Here is a 16,485-nt window from a genome sequence, read left to right as displayed (position 1 = left end):
GGAATGTGAAGGGGCTGCGCCAGGCGAAGGAGGCGGGGTTGGTCCCGAGCGTGGCGCTGCTGCGTGCGCGGCCTGGGCCCCGCGCTAGTTAGCTCCGGCGGCCCCTGTGCGGCGGGTGGGGGTAGTGTGACTTCTCTGAGCCGGAACTGCCGCTGTCTTGTCTGAGTTGACACGCGCTGAACCCCGTCTCGTCCGAGTGTGGGCACGTCAACCGAGCCCCTATTAGGGCTACGTCACGTCCCCCGCTCCCCCCGGGCCCGATCTTTTGTTTTCATCGATTGTCAGTGTTGAGACGCCCCTGTGGGCCAAGTGTATAGGCTCTGTCGCTTCAGTATAGTTTGCGGCTTCTGGCGCTTTTTCAGCCACAACAGCTGACTTTGCCGTTGTTTTTTCACAACTCACAACGAAAAAATGTCTTTCAGAATAAATTAAATCTTCTTAACCTGTTTTGATATAGTAGCAGTTTCAAGGTTATAGTGGGATGGATTACAGAGGGAATAGAGTAGGCAATCAGTCATGTCGGTTTGGGGCAATTGACTACCCCCACTATTACAGCATGTAAATTTAGTGTGATGATTTGATCGGAGTTCTGCTTTTAGTTTTACAGTTTGAACATTTATTTTTATTCCATTTGTGATGCCATCAGCTCTTCCACATATTAGGTCTGCTATGTCAGCAAACAGGAGAGGGTGTCCCCATTCTGTAATAACTGACATATTCTTTTAGAAATAAAAAACAGTCAAATAGCACTTTAAAGACTAGCAAAAATAGTTAATGAGCACAAAACAGACATCAAAACACTCCAGATCCACAAACCAGTTAGTCAACATTTTAATGGAATGCGGCATTCTATTAATGACCTAAAGGTATGTAACAGAGAAGCCGTGCTAGTCTATACACTATCAAAACAAAAAGCAGTTCAGTAGCACTTTAAAGACTAGCAAAATGGTTTATTAGGAGAGCTTTTGTGGGACAGACCCACTTCTTCAGACCATAGGCAGACCAGAACAGACTCAATATTTAAGGCACAGAGAACCAAAAGCAGTAAGCAAGGAGGACAAATCAGAAAAAGATAATCAAGGTGAGCAAATCAGAGTGTGCAGGGGTGGGGGGGGTCAAGAATTAGATTAAGCCAAGTTTCTAAGGTATGTGTGTTACTGAAAAAGAACTTTCGCACCGTTCTTCAAAGAGAAACAGCCGAGCTGGCTTTTATATTCAAATTCGGCACATTAACATGTGGTTTTAACCGGGAAGGGAACTTTCTGAGTCACTATAGGGGCTCATCTGCATAGTTCGCTTAATTTAATTCTTGACCTCCCCCCCGCACCCTTCCACTCTCTGATTTGCTCACCTTGATTATCTTTTTCTGATTTGTTCTCCTTGCTTACTGCTTTGGGTTCTCTGTGCCTTAAATATTGAGTCTGTTCTGGTCTGAAGAAGTGGGTCTGTCCCACGAAAGCTCACCTAATAAACTATTTTGCTAGTCTTTAAAGTGCTATTTGACTGCCTTTTGTTTTGATAGTGTATAGACTAGCATGGCTTCCTCTCTTGTTACTATTCTTTTAGAAATAGTTAATTAGGAAAGGCTCTTGTAACTCCCTAGAGAACAAGCCCTGAACTGCTGACCTCGTGGTAGATTAGTATTTAGGGGTAAACATAGAGGTTGGGTAAAAACTGTATGTAAAAAAAAAAAATCAGCTCTCACCACAGAATAAACGTGATATATGTGCAAACTAGAATAAAAAAAAATTTTTTTCCAATTTCCTTGCTAGGTGTTGAAAATAATTGTGTGAACATCAGTGCAATAATATTTAGCAACTTTTTGGAGCAGAAACTAACAAGGGGAGAAACAATTTTGATTTTTCTCCTTATTAGGATCTGGCCTAAGAGATGACTGTAGGGGAATGAACAAGTTAATAGGACTGATGTAATTATACTAACATTCTTGTAGGGGAAAAATGTCAAAGAAACATACCACAGTAGCATTTAACTTCAAAAAGAGGAACTACACACAAAAATGAGGTAATAGTTAAATGGAAATAAGGAACAGTCACAAAGGTGAAATGCCTGCACTGCAGGGAAGCTATTTAAAAACACCATAATAGCGGCTCAGACTAAATGCATACCTCAGACCAAAAATACACAACCACGATCCAAAAGCAGAATAAAAGACATTAAAAAAGACAGCTTTTAAAAATTAGAAGTCCAGTCCAAGTGAGGAAAATAGGAACTCTGGTAAGTCAAATGTACAAACTATACTACAACAGGCCAAGAAAGAATTTGAAGAGCGACTATTTAAGGACATAAAGACCAACACAGTTTACATCAGAAACGGGAAGCCTGCCAACCAGTCACAACTAGATGATTGAGGTGCTAATGGAGCACTCAAAAAAAGGCTTTTGCAGAGAAGCTAAATGAATTCTTTGCATCAGCGTTTTTCTGCAGATGATATGAGGGAGAATCAGCCATCTAAGTGATTATTTTTAGGAAACAAATCTGAGGACCTGTTCCAGATTGAAATTCATTAAACAAATAGTAATAAGGCATGAGGACCAAATAGTATTCACCCAAGACGTCCGAAAACCTATACATGAAATTATAGAACTACTAACTGTGGCATGTAACCTATCACTTAAATTAATTTGTACCCATATGACTAGAGGGTAGCATAATACTGTACTTGTTTGTGAAAAAGGCTCTAGAAATAATCCTGGCAATAAAGGGAAGGTAAGCCTAATTCCTCGCCAGGCAAATTAGTTGAAAGTAAAACAATTATCAGAGAGATGTAGGAGAGAGTCAGTTTGGCCAACCTATCAGAATTCTTTGAGTGAGAGAGCACATGCGATATAGAGTACTTGTCCGAAACTTTCTGAAAATCCAAGATTCTCCTCTAAACACACTTAGGCAAACTAAGCAGTCATGGGATAAGCCAGAAGGTCCTCCCATAGATCAGCACCTGTTATGTAAGCTAGGAAACAAAGGGTAGACATGTTTTCAGGGTAAAGAGAGGTAAATAGCAGGATCACTCAAGGGTATGTGCTGGGGCTCCTGTTCTTAAATGATCTGGAAAAATGGGTGATTAAGTGGAAGAATTTGCAGAGGATACAAAGTTACTCAGCATAGTTTTAACAAGAATTTCAAAGAGATCTAACTCAATGGGGTAACGAAATGAGAAATGAAATTCAGTGTTGATAAACTCAAATTAAAGCACATTGAAAAAATATTCTCAGCTGTAAGTATGAAATACTTGGCTCTAGATTAGCCTTCACCACTCAAGAAAGCCAGCCTGGAGTCACTATCCAGTTTCCTGAAAACATCTGTTCAATTGGCTGCATCAGGCAAAAAAGCAAACAGTGTTGAGAGCCATTGGAAAAGGGGTAGATTAAAAAAATAGGAAATATAATGCAACTACAGAAATCCCTGGTATGTCCACACCTTGAATATTGCATGCCTCATCTCAAAAAAGAGACTGAAATTGGAAAAAGTGCACTAAGAATGATAAGGCATGGGGAACAGTTTCCATGAAAATGACTGGCACTGCTCAGCTATGAAAAGAGATGACTAAGACAGAGGTTTATAAAATGATAAATGGTATTGAGAAAATGAGTAAATTTTATTTACCCTATACCTGCCACAAGAATTAGGTGTCACCTGATAAAATTAACAGGCAGTTGTTTTAAAACAAATAAAAGGGGAAGTATTAATTCACACAACGTACAGCCAGTTTTGTGGAACTTCTTGCCTTGAGATGTTGTAAAGACCAAGAACATAACAGACTTAAAAAAGAAGAGAAGTTCATACTCCATGGCTACGTCTACACTAGCCCCAAACTTCGAAATGGCCACGCAAGTGGCCATTTTGAAGTTTACTAACGAAGTGCTGAAATGCATATTCTGCCCTTCATTAGCATGCGGGCGGCCGCGGCGCTTCGAAATTGACATGGCTCACCGCCGCGCGGCTTGTTCCGATGGGGCTCCTTTTCGAAGGGACCCCGCCTACTTCGAAGTCCCGTTATTCCCATCTGCTCATGGGAATAAGGGGACTTCGAAGTAGGCAGGGTCCTTTCAAAAAGGAGCCCTGTGTGGAGGAGCTGCGCGGCGGCGAGCTGTGTCAATTTCGAAGCACCGCGGCTGCCCGCATGCTAATGAGGCGCTGAATATGCATTTCAGCGCTTCATTAGTAAACTTCAAAATGGCCATTTGCGTGGCCATTTCGAAGTTTGGGGCTAGTGTAGACACGGCCCATCGGGTCCATCACTGGCTATTAGCAAAGGCGGTCAGGGATTCAACCCTACAGCCTTAACTGCCAGAAGCTGTGACTGGGTCACAGAGGATGAAACTTGATAATTGCCCCATTCTGTTAATTTCATCTTGAAGCGTCTTGTACTGGCTGCTGTCAGAGACAAGATAGTGGCTAGCTGGACCACTAGTTCTGAACTTATCAGGCCATTCTTACATTCATTTTTTTTTACTGTTTGTATAGTTAACGCTCTCTAAAAAGCAATACTTTGTAAAAAAGCAAAAGTCTGATAACAGCACGTCTTGAGCTTAAATCTGTAATTCGGATATTTAAATTGTTATGACTGATAGGTGAAAAACAATTTTTCGTACTCATTTCAGTAAAGAAGCATGAAATTTAAAGGATTACTATTGCATTGTTTAAAATTTGACTTTACCATTATTGTGATGACATTCTTCAAATTCTAATCTTTTTTAAATAATACTGTGTAAGATATTTAAAAATGCCACTATGTAGAACCCCAACTTGTATTGTATAGCATAGTCATCAAATCCAATCCCCAAGAACACTGTTGACCTCATCAAAGCAACTGGTACATCTGCTTACCTGCATACATACAGTATAAACACCGATTACCCAGATATGCAAATATAGTTGTTTGTAAAATCTAAAAGCCACCATTTTCAAACCTGAAAGCCTAAATACACTTATCTAGTCAACACCTACAAAACTGTCAAATGTGGATACTTAAAGGTCATGTCTTAAATTCATATTTTGACATTTAGTTCTTGGATTTTCAAAGGCACTGAACACATGTAACTCACACAGACTTCAGTGGGACCTGTAGGTGCACAATACCACTGAAGATCAGACCACTTCACCTCAGATGTCTAAATATGGATTTAAGACCCTTGCTTCAGCCCACAGGTTTGAAAAATGTTGATTAATTTGTGTTCCCTAAGAAATCACAGAAATAATTATAACCCATTCTTTATTATGGTTGATTGATTATGTTGATTAGATGCCTAAAATATGGACATAAATATTTTTTAAAATTATAAAAATGCTTGCACTTTTTAGGTTTCTAACAAGTAGTTTATTCTAAACTTTTTAAGTACAGTATTATAAAACAAGATGAGTAGATGACTCACTAGAATGTTAAGCAAAGCAATTCAGTCTGTTTTACAATATCAACAAAGTAGGTTTTTCTACAAAGTAGATATATACGTAGTACTAATCTCAATATCTTTTCTTCTTATTTCTAGTAAATATTGAAGGGAGCTGTTTGACAATTGAGTGGTAGATGTTCAAAAACTAGTGGTCATACATTTCTTGAGGAACAAATCTGGAAAGAGCATATAGCCAAGATTAAATAACTAATGTGAATCAAACATTTTACTTTCGAAGCATTGGAAGCTTGAAGTTCAAAATAAAAATAAATCAACATTAATACTTCAGTTGAGCTTGCTAGCCAAACATTTTGAATATCTTTTTGTAATCATTTATATTTCAAAGCTGTTTTTCAAAATAATGCATCAGCGGTGACTAGAACTCATGATCCATGCACACACAATAGTGCAAACATTCATTGTGAAGGGTTTCCCAAATCAAAGCTTTTTCTGCTTCTCCACCTTAGCAGTTTGATGAAGTTAAGACTTGCACTGAAGATTTTATCATGGTGAAAAACCATTTTGTAGAAGGTATCAATCGGTAGATCTCCATTTGGATCTGCATATTTCAAGGTTGTCATTGGGGTGTACAGGGTATTAGTCTGATGGCGAAACGGTGGATTTTCTGAAAGAATTATCTTTACTGTATGCTGTTAGAATAAGAAATGGGACCATTAGACAAGATCACTTATCCAAATCTGAAAGAATCAAACAACGACTGAGCAAAATGCTAAAGGTAGCTTTGTAAAGTCCTCTAAGTAAATTTGATCACATTTTAACAAGGCAGTTAATCCATTAAGGTTAATAATTTAGAAACCTCAAATAACATGTTTGTCTTGGAGGCTAATCAGCATAGTTTTATTTTGCAACTTTATCAGAAAATACAATTAAAGTTGATGCTAAACAAAAGTAATATATTAAATATTTAAAATATTTGAATTTGAAATCAGTGGTGGACTATCTGGTTAGAAAGTCAGAAATCTGTTTTCTCTTCCCACAACTATTTTTTCACTCTAAAACTTGCATCAATGAGACAAGGTGGGTAAAGTGGCATCTTTTATTGAACAATCTTCTGCTGGTGGAAGAAACAACACAGAACAAGTCTGAATTCACAGATATGGTAGCATATGTGAAAATCAATTTTTCCTATATTAATCAGTTTACAACAAGATGGCTGTGTCTCGACTAGCCCCCCCCTTTGAAGAGGACATGGTAATTAGGGTGTCGGGAGATTACTAATTAAAAGTGCTGCGGTGCATATGCAGCACTGCATTAGGTTAAATCTCCCCCACAGAAACTTCAAAGTGTCAAACTTTGAAGTGCTGGCTTGCGTGTAACTGCGGGTACTCCAAAATCCCTCTACTCCCACGGCTACACGCAAGCCAGCACTTCAAAGTTTGACACTTCATAGTTGCCGCAGGGGAGATTTAGCCTAATGAAGTGCTGCATATGCACTGCAGCACTTCATTAGTAATCTCCCGACACTCTAATTACCATGCCCCCTTCAAAGTTGGCTGTGTCTAGACCAGCCCCCAATGTGATTCAGCAGTGTGACACTATTTAAATCAAATACAAACTTAAAAAACATTGCTTGGGATTTTCACAATTGTTCAGTGTTGACCTAACTTTGCTCCTGTTGAAGTTGGTAGTAAAACTCTCCTTAATTTCACTGGGAGCAGTACTATGCCAATACTGAGTATGTTAAGAATCACACCCTATATATGTAAAACAAGACAAACAAATCACTGGGATTCTATATAGGTATTCCCATCTTGCACAGACGGATCCTTATGCCAAGGCAGTGTCATACTGAAGCAAATATGGCTGTGCAAAAGCACAGAAGTTCTTTACAAAATGAACTATTTTTGAAGAGCATGACAGCTAGCACAATGCAACAGTTTACAACTTGAGAGGGAAGTCTTTCAGTCAGATGTTCCATGCTCTACCGTATGTATCTTTTTGCTTCTATAACTAGTTCCTGGTGTTGGCGGTGGTCTAGAAAGCCTCACATATCAAAGATTGCTTCTAGCAATGTTCTGCTGTGACCTGGTGATGTTGATGTCATTGATTCCTGAGATAGTCTGCTGTACCTTCACAGGAGTGTAGGGGTTTGCACTAGTGGAATCTTCAGCAAGAGAGGGCCATAAACAATGGTAGTAACCCATCCAGATTTCTGGTGACAGTGCCCACTCGTGTCATTCTGACTTCACTGGGATGTTAGATCATATTGCAAATGTCCGCTCAGTGGTGTTATGTATTACAATTCACAGTTGCCTTTTAAAACTGGGAGAACTTCACGTTCTATCTAAATTCTAGATCCAGTGTTTTGTTGAGGTTGTGCTTACCAAAGTTCAGGATTTCAACAGCCACAGAGCATTCTAACACTGACCAAAATAATTTGATTAATTACCTCTGCTATGTCCTCTGCACTTTGTCCCAAGCTTTGGAAAATTTGTGTGTAATTTTTAAGGTAAATATTAGTAAACATGTCAGCAGTTTCTTCATCTGCAGCCGAAAGATCCATTTTCATTCCATCTTCAAACACCTTTTTTTCAAATTCTGTGATCACTGGGCCTGGCTCAATCAGACTTAGGCTGTTACAAGAACAAGAACATATTGGTGATCTGTCCTCTTATACAGGAAAGATATTTTTTGTATGTGCAAAAATATCATTTATATAGGTAGCAAGTGGCTGTAAATAAATCTGAATTAAATCTTCTACACAGTGCTGTCCCTGCCTAGATGGTCACCAGTCAGTCTCCTGGTTTGGATCCTGCACATTGTCAGTTCTACATTTCTCTGTCCTACACTTTTCAGCTTCTTCCATGCTGCCTCTTGTGCCTAGAATGTCCTCTGTCTAGCCCTATGTGCCACAAACATTTATCTTCTTTATACCCCTTCTCAGAGCCCACCTATTTACCCAGACAGTAATCCTCTAATTAATTCTCATTAAGCACTCATAAAATTAACTCATAGGTAATCATATAAAGAAATTAGAAACTACCACATAAACTACTTCAGAATCTTATTTTGTGTATCCTTCCAGCTCATCTTATGTCTACTTGGACTAGAGGCATATCCTTTTTGTGTTGCTTTGCTGATTTCCATTGCATGTACTTTGAGGCAAGGCCAATGTTTTTACTCACTATTGAATGTGCTACACACCACTATGTTGTTAAGTAAAAGAGTCATATAATCGTTATTAGTCATCATTCAGCATTCTCACTAATTTGTCTTGGTTACTACAGATTAGAGAAAATATTCTCTTTGAGGCAAAAATAATATGTGACCACATCCCTATAGCACTGTGTATGAGTGTCTAGGTTTCAAAAGATGAATATGAAAGAGAGACGTTTTTTTCAAAGCTAAACTCACTCTCAGTGGCTGTGTCTACACTACAAAAATTACTTGGAAGTTGCTCACTTTGAAGTACAACTTCAAAGTAATGGACTTTGAAACTGAGCGTCTATACACACCTTACTAGAAAGCAGGGCACTACTCCATCCCAGGAATGGAGTAAGGATTTTGAAGTTAACTTTGAAGTAAGGGAAAATGTGTGTAAACTGTCTGCAGGCTACTTCGAAGCAGCGCTTAACTTCAAAGTTAGTTCCTAGTATATACACACCCTATGTGAATGCAAAAGGTCATAGTTATTTTGCCATTTACAGATTTGCAGTTGTTTGAGAGGGAGGGCAAGGGAACAGGTTTCAGTGGCTTCTTGTGAATGTATGGCTTCAATTGGTTGAATTAAATAGAAAAAACATCCTTTTTCTCTGAGACAGCTGCCTGCTATATTTCTACTGCCATCTGTGGCTCAAGGTACACGTTTCAAGATATGTGCTGGAGAGGAGGGATAGCTCGTTGGTTTGGGCATTAGCCTGCTAAATCCAGGGTTGTGAGCTCAGTCCCTGAGGAAGCCATTTACGGATCGGGGCAAATAGATTAAAAAAGGGATAGTGCTTGGCCCTGCCAAGAAGGCAGGGGACTAGACTCCAGAACCTCCCAAGGTCCCTTCCAGCTCTCTGAGATGCGTAGCTCCATATATTTTGAGTACAGTCTGATATGCAGCCCACACCTTTGGGTCAACACTTACTGAAGTTTAAACTTGAGTGCTTGTATCGCTAAACTTTCACAGAATCCTTCCACAGCAAATTTAGATGCAGCGTAAACATCATTGAACAAAATACCTGAAGGCAAAACCAAAATCATTACTGAACATGCTAAGATCATTTTAACTTTTTGAACAGCTTATATTTCTCAAAAGTTTTCATAAGCTGTTTGTGGGTTTGAGAGCATTGGAAAAATCCTCATGATTTATGGTGGGCTAATTCAACAGTTATGAAGACATTAAAAACACTCCCATTAAATGCACTGTGGTGATCAAACTCTTTTTAGATACATGCTAAGCCGTGATTGTCATGGAGAAAGAGACTTGGCCAGGGCTTCTTTACACCCTGGCTACTACGATCCTTGCATACCATTGACAATTAACACAGATTAGAGCTGTTCGGCTATAGCAGAGGATCTAATCGATCGTCGTTATGCTAGCTATTTTGTGGTCTAATACAGTATTATTGCATGTGTACTAAAATCTGTATCATTTGGCATGGCATCTGTGTTGCAATGCATATAAGAGATCTAAGATTTAAGAGATTTGCGTTTATCACTTCTTGGGTACATGGAGGAAGCAATATAGGAACCCTCTAAGACAGATGATGAGCATTGCACTGCTCATTAGCAACTCAATAGCTGAGGACTTGACAATATGACTGCCTACTCACATGAATAATCCGTATGCGAGGGACCCACTAAAATTACTGAGACTATGCACACAAGTAAGTGTGGAGCATCGTTTATCTGACTCTAAAGCAATGGCCATTTGATGGTTTCCCTTAGCATTAACACTCCCTCACAGAAACAAATACTGATATGACAATCTGGAATATGGAGGACTTTAAACATGGAGGAATCCAATGGAAGTGGTAATAATGAAAAATCAGAGAATATTTCAGTATGGACCCACTGATTCCATCTTTTAGTTCTGGGTGGCTTTTTGTGTGTGTTGCTGGGGGGGCAGAGGAGATAGTGTTGGAAGACCAGCTTTGTATATACTTCTGAGAATACTTTCCTGGGTGAGTATGTGACCTGCTAACAGACTATATATACGCTAAATGTTTTTAAGGCAGAGATATTCTTTAAAAGGCTAGTTTCACAAAATACATGTTCATAAAGAAGTGTATTAAAACATATTGTTCTTTCCTCTATAGCCCCTTGAAGTGAGAGACAGAGAAAGGCTTGCTCTTTTCACAAAGTAATTTCACATGAAAAGTAGTACTATCCTGAAAACTCAAATATAGTTATTATGGTCCTAAATTTTCCAGCACTAGTCACAAGCAGTAGTATTTCACTATGCAAGTGGTTGCAGTAAAAGTATTGAGAGGACTGACATGTCAGTCAGGGCTCCTCTACGCTACCACCTTCCTTCGAAGGAAGGATGGTAATTAGGGTGTTGGGAGTTTACTAATGAAGTGCTGCCGTGCATAGGCAGCACTTCATTAAGCAAGTTCCTCCCCATGGCAACTCTGATGTTTTAAACTTCAAAGTACCGGCATGCATCTAGCCGCGGCGCACCCGCCGGTACTTCGAAGTGCTCGGGCAACTTTGAAGTCCCCTTACTCTTCAGGCTAGACGCGTGCCAGTACTGCAAAGTTTAAAACTTCAGAGTTGCTGCAGGGGGGACCTTGCTTAATGAAGTGCTGCCTATGCATGGCAGCACTTCATTAGTATACTCCCAACACCCTAATTACCATCCTTCCTTCAAAGGAAGGTGGTAGTGTAGACACAGCCTCAGTGTAAGTATGAGTGTAGAACTGAGGCCCATGTTTGTAAACTGGAAACAACAGCTTAATTACATTTGGTTGCTTACATTTTTCAGCTTATAAAATATAAACTTTAACTTATGAACAATTACTACATAATATACTTTGCCTTGTATTCCCATGACACTACTTATTATAACTATATGTCCACTCTTTCTCCTCTTCATATCAGGTAAAATCTCCTTCAAGAGTCGAACCAATCCAAAGAAGTTTGTATCCATCACGGTTCTCATCTCCTCTATGGTCTGGCATTCAATAGGTCCAATGAGTCCCATTCCAGCATTGCTAACTGTACAGATACAAAACACAGTAGTGAACAGTAACTGCAGTACATATTAACTGGGCACTTTCCTGGAAAATGGATGGTGTCACTGGAACATTGGATTAACACACAGAAGAGCAATTAGTTATTCAGTTTCTTATCAAAATATTGAGATTACATTTGACGTGGAATGCCTTTGCTTTTATTTTAAAATGTATTCTAATATCTACTATTCTGAAGTTTTTCTTGTTTATTTCTGCCTTATTTTTTTCTTTAAACCTGGAAAGGATAAGGGAAAAAAAGAGCAAAAACTTCTAATATTGGCTTATAATGAAGTATTAAGAATTAGTTGCCCAATCAAGCCAAGTTAATTTACTTCACTGAATATTGAATCAGGCCTTAGTGTATTTGTTTGCTGGTTTTGGTCTGCTTTGTGCTTAGCGCCTCAAAGGCTATGTCTAGATTACACCATTCTGTCAACAGATCACAGCCAAATTACTAAGTGCATCACAAGAGCGATCCACTCCATTCACAGAGAGCAGCCAGACTGCCCAGCCACTCTCTCGACAAAACCACCAACCGGAAGTACAGCAGACAGGGCTGCCCAGTGTCCCAGAAGCCCTGTCTGTAGAAAGAGGAGCCCCCAAGAATTTCCAGACTGGCTTTACATCGGCAGATCTCTGTGAACAGAGGTGTTACGCCTCATGGGGGAATGGCAGAACGCTGTTAACAAAAGTGCCACATTCTGTCAATTTACTCTCGACAGAACACCTTGGGAATCTGAACATTCCCCAGGTTTTGTCACCAAAGCCTTCAAGACTAGACATACCCATAATGTCAGATTTTTTAAAAAATTAAATGGCATCTGTTGAGATCTGTGTCACTACATGTGGGTCAAGAGAAGAGTCCATCTGAGTGCTCATGGTTTCAAAAATGCAGAATGATTGTATCATAATCTGAGCACTCTGTAGCACAAAGTGAAACATCAGACAGGAGCTTATTGCTTTTTGCAGGAAAATCATGCTAATTTGCACCTGTCTATTCTGCTGCTTCCCTATCATCTTTTCCAAAAAGTAGGCTCTGCTTCCTCTTAGCTAAGATTTAACAGTTGAGGGTGTAGTTATTTGCCATATTACAATTCATTTTTATAAAGTATATTATTTATTAGTAAAGTATCAAATAAAATGGCCCAGTAACTGTTTTGTGCATTTGATGATGCGTTAGTCTTTAATTATTTGTTCACTTACTTGCTAATTCACAAAGGATTATATTGTTAGCGCAAATAAAAAGGGGTGTACTGTGTTCAGAGACAGAGGTGGTCTTAGGTCTCAAGTTCAGGATGGAAAGTCAGGAGGTCCAAGTTTTGTTCTCAGCCTCGCCATAGGCCTACTGTTATGATTTTGTAGAAGTCATTAATGTCTTTACACCTGAATTTAATTAACATTTGTAAAATGGCTTGAGAAACTTGACTTTACAGAAGTGCATAGTATTAATGGTTTTCTTGATATATCTATGCTTAATTTATAATTATACATATTTTAGAAATAATAGTATGCTTTTGAAACAACTATGAAATATTTATAAGAATCCTCAAATTAAATCTTGTATCCTGACTTTTTATCCTTCATTTGTGTTCATTACTTGCCTAGGATATCAATTCTTCTGTCAGGGATGCTACTGACGCAAGTTTTAATAGACTCTTCACTGCAGACATCCAGTTGTTTAATTTCTAGGGTTTTACCCAGGGTGTTGCCTGCAGCTTCTGCAAGTTTGTCCTTCTTGGCCAGATTCCGCATGGTACCATACACTGCAAAGTATCATAAGTATGTCATCAGAAATGTAACTGTAGAGAATGATAGCACACACGTTACAGTGCACACAACCTTTAAGTTCATACTGTGGTACTCAGCTACCTTGGGGATAGGTTGTTATCAAGGCCCTAAAACAGAGAGAATGTCGTTTCAATTTCTAGGGAGTGCTTCTAACTTTGCTAAATTGGGTTTTGGGTAAAGAGTAAATGGAGAAACAAAACACTTGTACAGCCACGTTCATAACTGTATGCTTTTATTTCTGGAAGATATGGCAGAAAAACTATGCCCAATATTTTCAATAACAGGTGCCAAGGTTAGGATCCTAAATCCACATTTAGGCACCTAAATAATGAGTTAGAAACCTACCTTTAGGCAATCATTTTTGAAAATCAGAGCCAGTGTGTTTAGAAGAGTAACCAGAATTTTACATGAAAGTGAAACAAGTGATTCTTCAGATTGCAAAACTGCTAGGTTTTGCAAGATATTTATCAAACTATAGATCAACTTTCATACTAATTCCTCTAACTTCCGTAAATCCATACAGTTGTTCCCTTGTAAGACAATACTCTGAGTGAACCTGATCTGAACTGCTGAATTCATTTAGTCGGCTACATACAATTGTAGCAAATATTTCCCTTTTGTAAGGTTGACAAACCATTTTTTTTTCCTCTCCTCTCTCACGGGAGTAAAGTCAAGGAAGAAATACTGAATTCTGCCTCTTGGAAACAAATTGCTAATTTAAGTTACGGCCCCTATACCCAAGGTTTTTCACCTAAAATTAGCAATGGCATTTACACCAAGATTTTGCTAAGTGCCATATAAAGCTAGCTGCAGCTGTATGAAGACCTAACTAGTAAAAAGTACCAGTCACAGAGAGGTAGCCATGTTAGTCTGCATCTTCACAGAACAAAAAAGCAGTCCTGTAGCACTTGGAAGACTACAAAAATAATTTATTAGATGAGGGGCTTTCATGGGTCAGACCCACTTCTTCAGATCTGGAAAATTCTGATATTCAGAACATTCAGAATTTTCCAGATCTGAAGAAGTGGGTCTATCCCACAAAAGCCCATCAACTAATACATTATTTTCTTAGTCCTTCAAGTGCTACAGGACTGCTTGCTTGTTTAGTGAAAACCACATTTTTTAGCATGCTGCAAATTCAGCCCATTTTATTTTAAAAGTTTCCATTTTTATACCAGTGCCAAATTTATCATGTTAATTTCAGATAAATGTTTCAAGTTAGCAGTCACAGAATCATCATCCGTTTACAAAAATTTGCACATTTCATTACACTGGATATTCCCGTTAGGAAAGGGCAAATTGATAAGAGTGCAGGAAAAGGGAAGTTGAACAGAATTCAGGGACAGACTGATGAAAATCTATCCATTAACGAGACACCCACCACTTAGTACAGTCTACTCTGTTACACACCAAAATGAAAGTGACTAACAATATGGAAGTCACAGTCCCGTATGGTATTTAATATCAGAAGTATCATTACCTTTAAATCTTTTCTGTTCATCTCTGGCCATTTTTACAGCCAAGGCAAGTCCAATTCCGGAGGAACAACCTGTGATGAGTACAGTTTTCGGAGCCATTATTTTCCGCTGGATGGCAACAGAAGTAGAGGGAAGCCTTGCTACTCTGATGAACAATCATCTAAGTGTCATGGCTACAGCTTAGTGTCCTTCGTCCTTTATGCTCTATTTACAGCTTCACTGAGCCAACAAAACTGAAAATGCACACCTAGTAATTGTATGATTAGGAGGATAATCTCTAGCTGGACACTAATAAATAGGAGCAGATGTTTCTGCATGGATACATAATCTGGATCAGAGGTTGCTGTAGGTACAGACAAACTTGGCAGTTGCCCAGGGAAGCACGTGTGGTGTGGCCACACTTCTGTTAGGACAGGGTGGTGACTGGGCCCAATTTGAGAGGAACACTGATATTTTACCCAAATGGAAGACTTCTTCAATGGCCTCCAATGTGGATAATTGATGTGCAATACATTCAATACAAAAATTTCATCCATTTTTAACTTCTGCAAAACACTTGTGCTAAAAATTTTAAATAATTAAGTAATTAATGCCATGCCTATCCAGGCAGGGGGTCAATCATCTCTTTACCGTATTCTGCTGCCTCCATCACAGCCCCCATGGGAATGTACCTAACAGTCACACACAAGAATGTGGTGATTAGTGATTCATGCAGTTACAGATAAATTATCCAGCCCTGCTCTATCCTCCACAACAGGGTACAAAGAGTGCACGTGGATCATAGCTTCCTGCTGTTCAGACTTCCTAGGCTCAGGTACTGGCTTCTTCCCTGTAACAGGAGTACACTCTTATAGCCAGATTTCACCACAACCTCAGAGGTGGGGGTCAGATTTCATCCCTCAAGGAGGTATAAGAGCATTTAACAACATCTGGGGGGGCACAAGGTTACAATGCAACAGTTCTGATATAGTTTTACGCTGTGTCTACACAAGACAGAGAAGTCGACTGCCCATTGCATAGCTAACATTGACAAATCTATGCTCCGCTAACTTGACTGTTTTAACATGGAGTTTCTCCCATCAACCTTCCTTATTCCTTGCCTCTCACAAGGAGACTTTGACCTCCAAGAGCTCAATTTTGCATATGCGCAAAATCAAACCGCAGAAGATTGACCCTGAGAGAATCGATCTTCTGTGGTAGCGTAGATTAGCCCTCAGTCAGCCAGGTGCACAAGTTTCTTGCTTTATGCTTACTAAACAGGTTGAAAGAATGCAGTTGCCTTGAGATCTTACCAACCAAAAATTTTAATTAAGGACAGAAGATTACACACAAACAGGTTTTGCTGCAAAGCTTGAATTAGATCTGAATTTCTCCAAAATTTGGGGGCACTTAAACCTGAGAAGTATGGGTCCATCCTTAATGTTACAACATGCTAATAGGTATGGTTATGAACTGGATTAATTACAATTCAGTAAGAAATATCTGAGTCCCTTGAAACTTTAGAGCTACATAATATGATACTAACAGTTATACTTCTGAATACCATTCAGGATGACAGTGTGGTCCAGCATACACAGAATAAGAATATTTTCCAAGAATCAGTAATTCCATATTATTTAATACAAT

General features: G+C 39.0%; 1 protein-coding gene across 1 annotated transcript; it reads right to left on the bottom strand.

Annotated features, from left to right (window-relative positions):
- Window positions 1–5,319: 5,319 nt before the first annotated feature.
- LOC142018066 (retinol dehydrogenase 8-like) lies at window positions 5,320–14,992 on the bottom strand. Its single transcript, XM_075003548.1, has 6 exons — window positions 14,862–14,992; window positions 13,195–13,356; window positions 11,397–11,576; window positions 9,502–9,595; window positions 7,819–8,002; window positions 5,320–6,058 (listed from the first exon to the last, which is right to left on the bottom strand). Exons 1-6 carry the CDS (start codon window positions 14,956–14,958, stop codon window positions 5,825–5,827), a joined length of 951 nt encoding a protein of 316 aa, XP_074859649.1. The 5' UTR covers window positions 14,959–14,992; the 3' UTR covers window positions 5,320–5,824.
- Between the last annotated feature and the right edge of the window lie 1,493 nt (window positions 14,993–16,485).

Source organism: Carettochelys insculpta, chromosome 9 (assembly GCF_033958435.1).
Source record: "Carettochelys insculpta isolate YL-2023 chromosome 9, ASM3395843v1, whole genome shotgun sequence".
NCBI lineage: Eukaryota > Metazoa > Chordata > Testudines > Carettochelyidae > Carettochelys > Carettochelys insculpta.
This window is presented reverse-complemented; position numbering and strand designations above follow the sequence as displayed.

Bases quoted from the DNA above. Each gene is read 5' to 3' on its own strand.
- LOC142018066 (XM_075003548.1), bottom strand. From the start codon at position 14,958: ATGGCTCCGAAAACTGTACTCATCACAGGTTGTTCCTCCGGAATTGGA. The intron at 13,357-14,861 runs GTAATGATACTT...GATACTTTGCAG, and splicing joins TGAACAGAAAAGATTTAAAG to TGTATGGTACCATGCGGAAT. The intron at 8,003-9,501 runs GTAAGTGTTGAC...TTCTTGTAACAG, and splicing joins GCACTCAAGTTTAAACTTCA to CCTAAGTCTGATTGAGCCAG.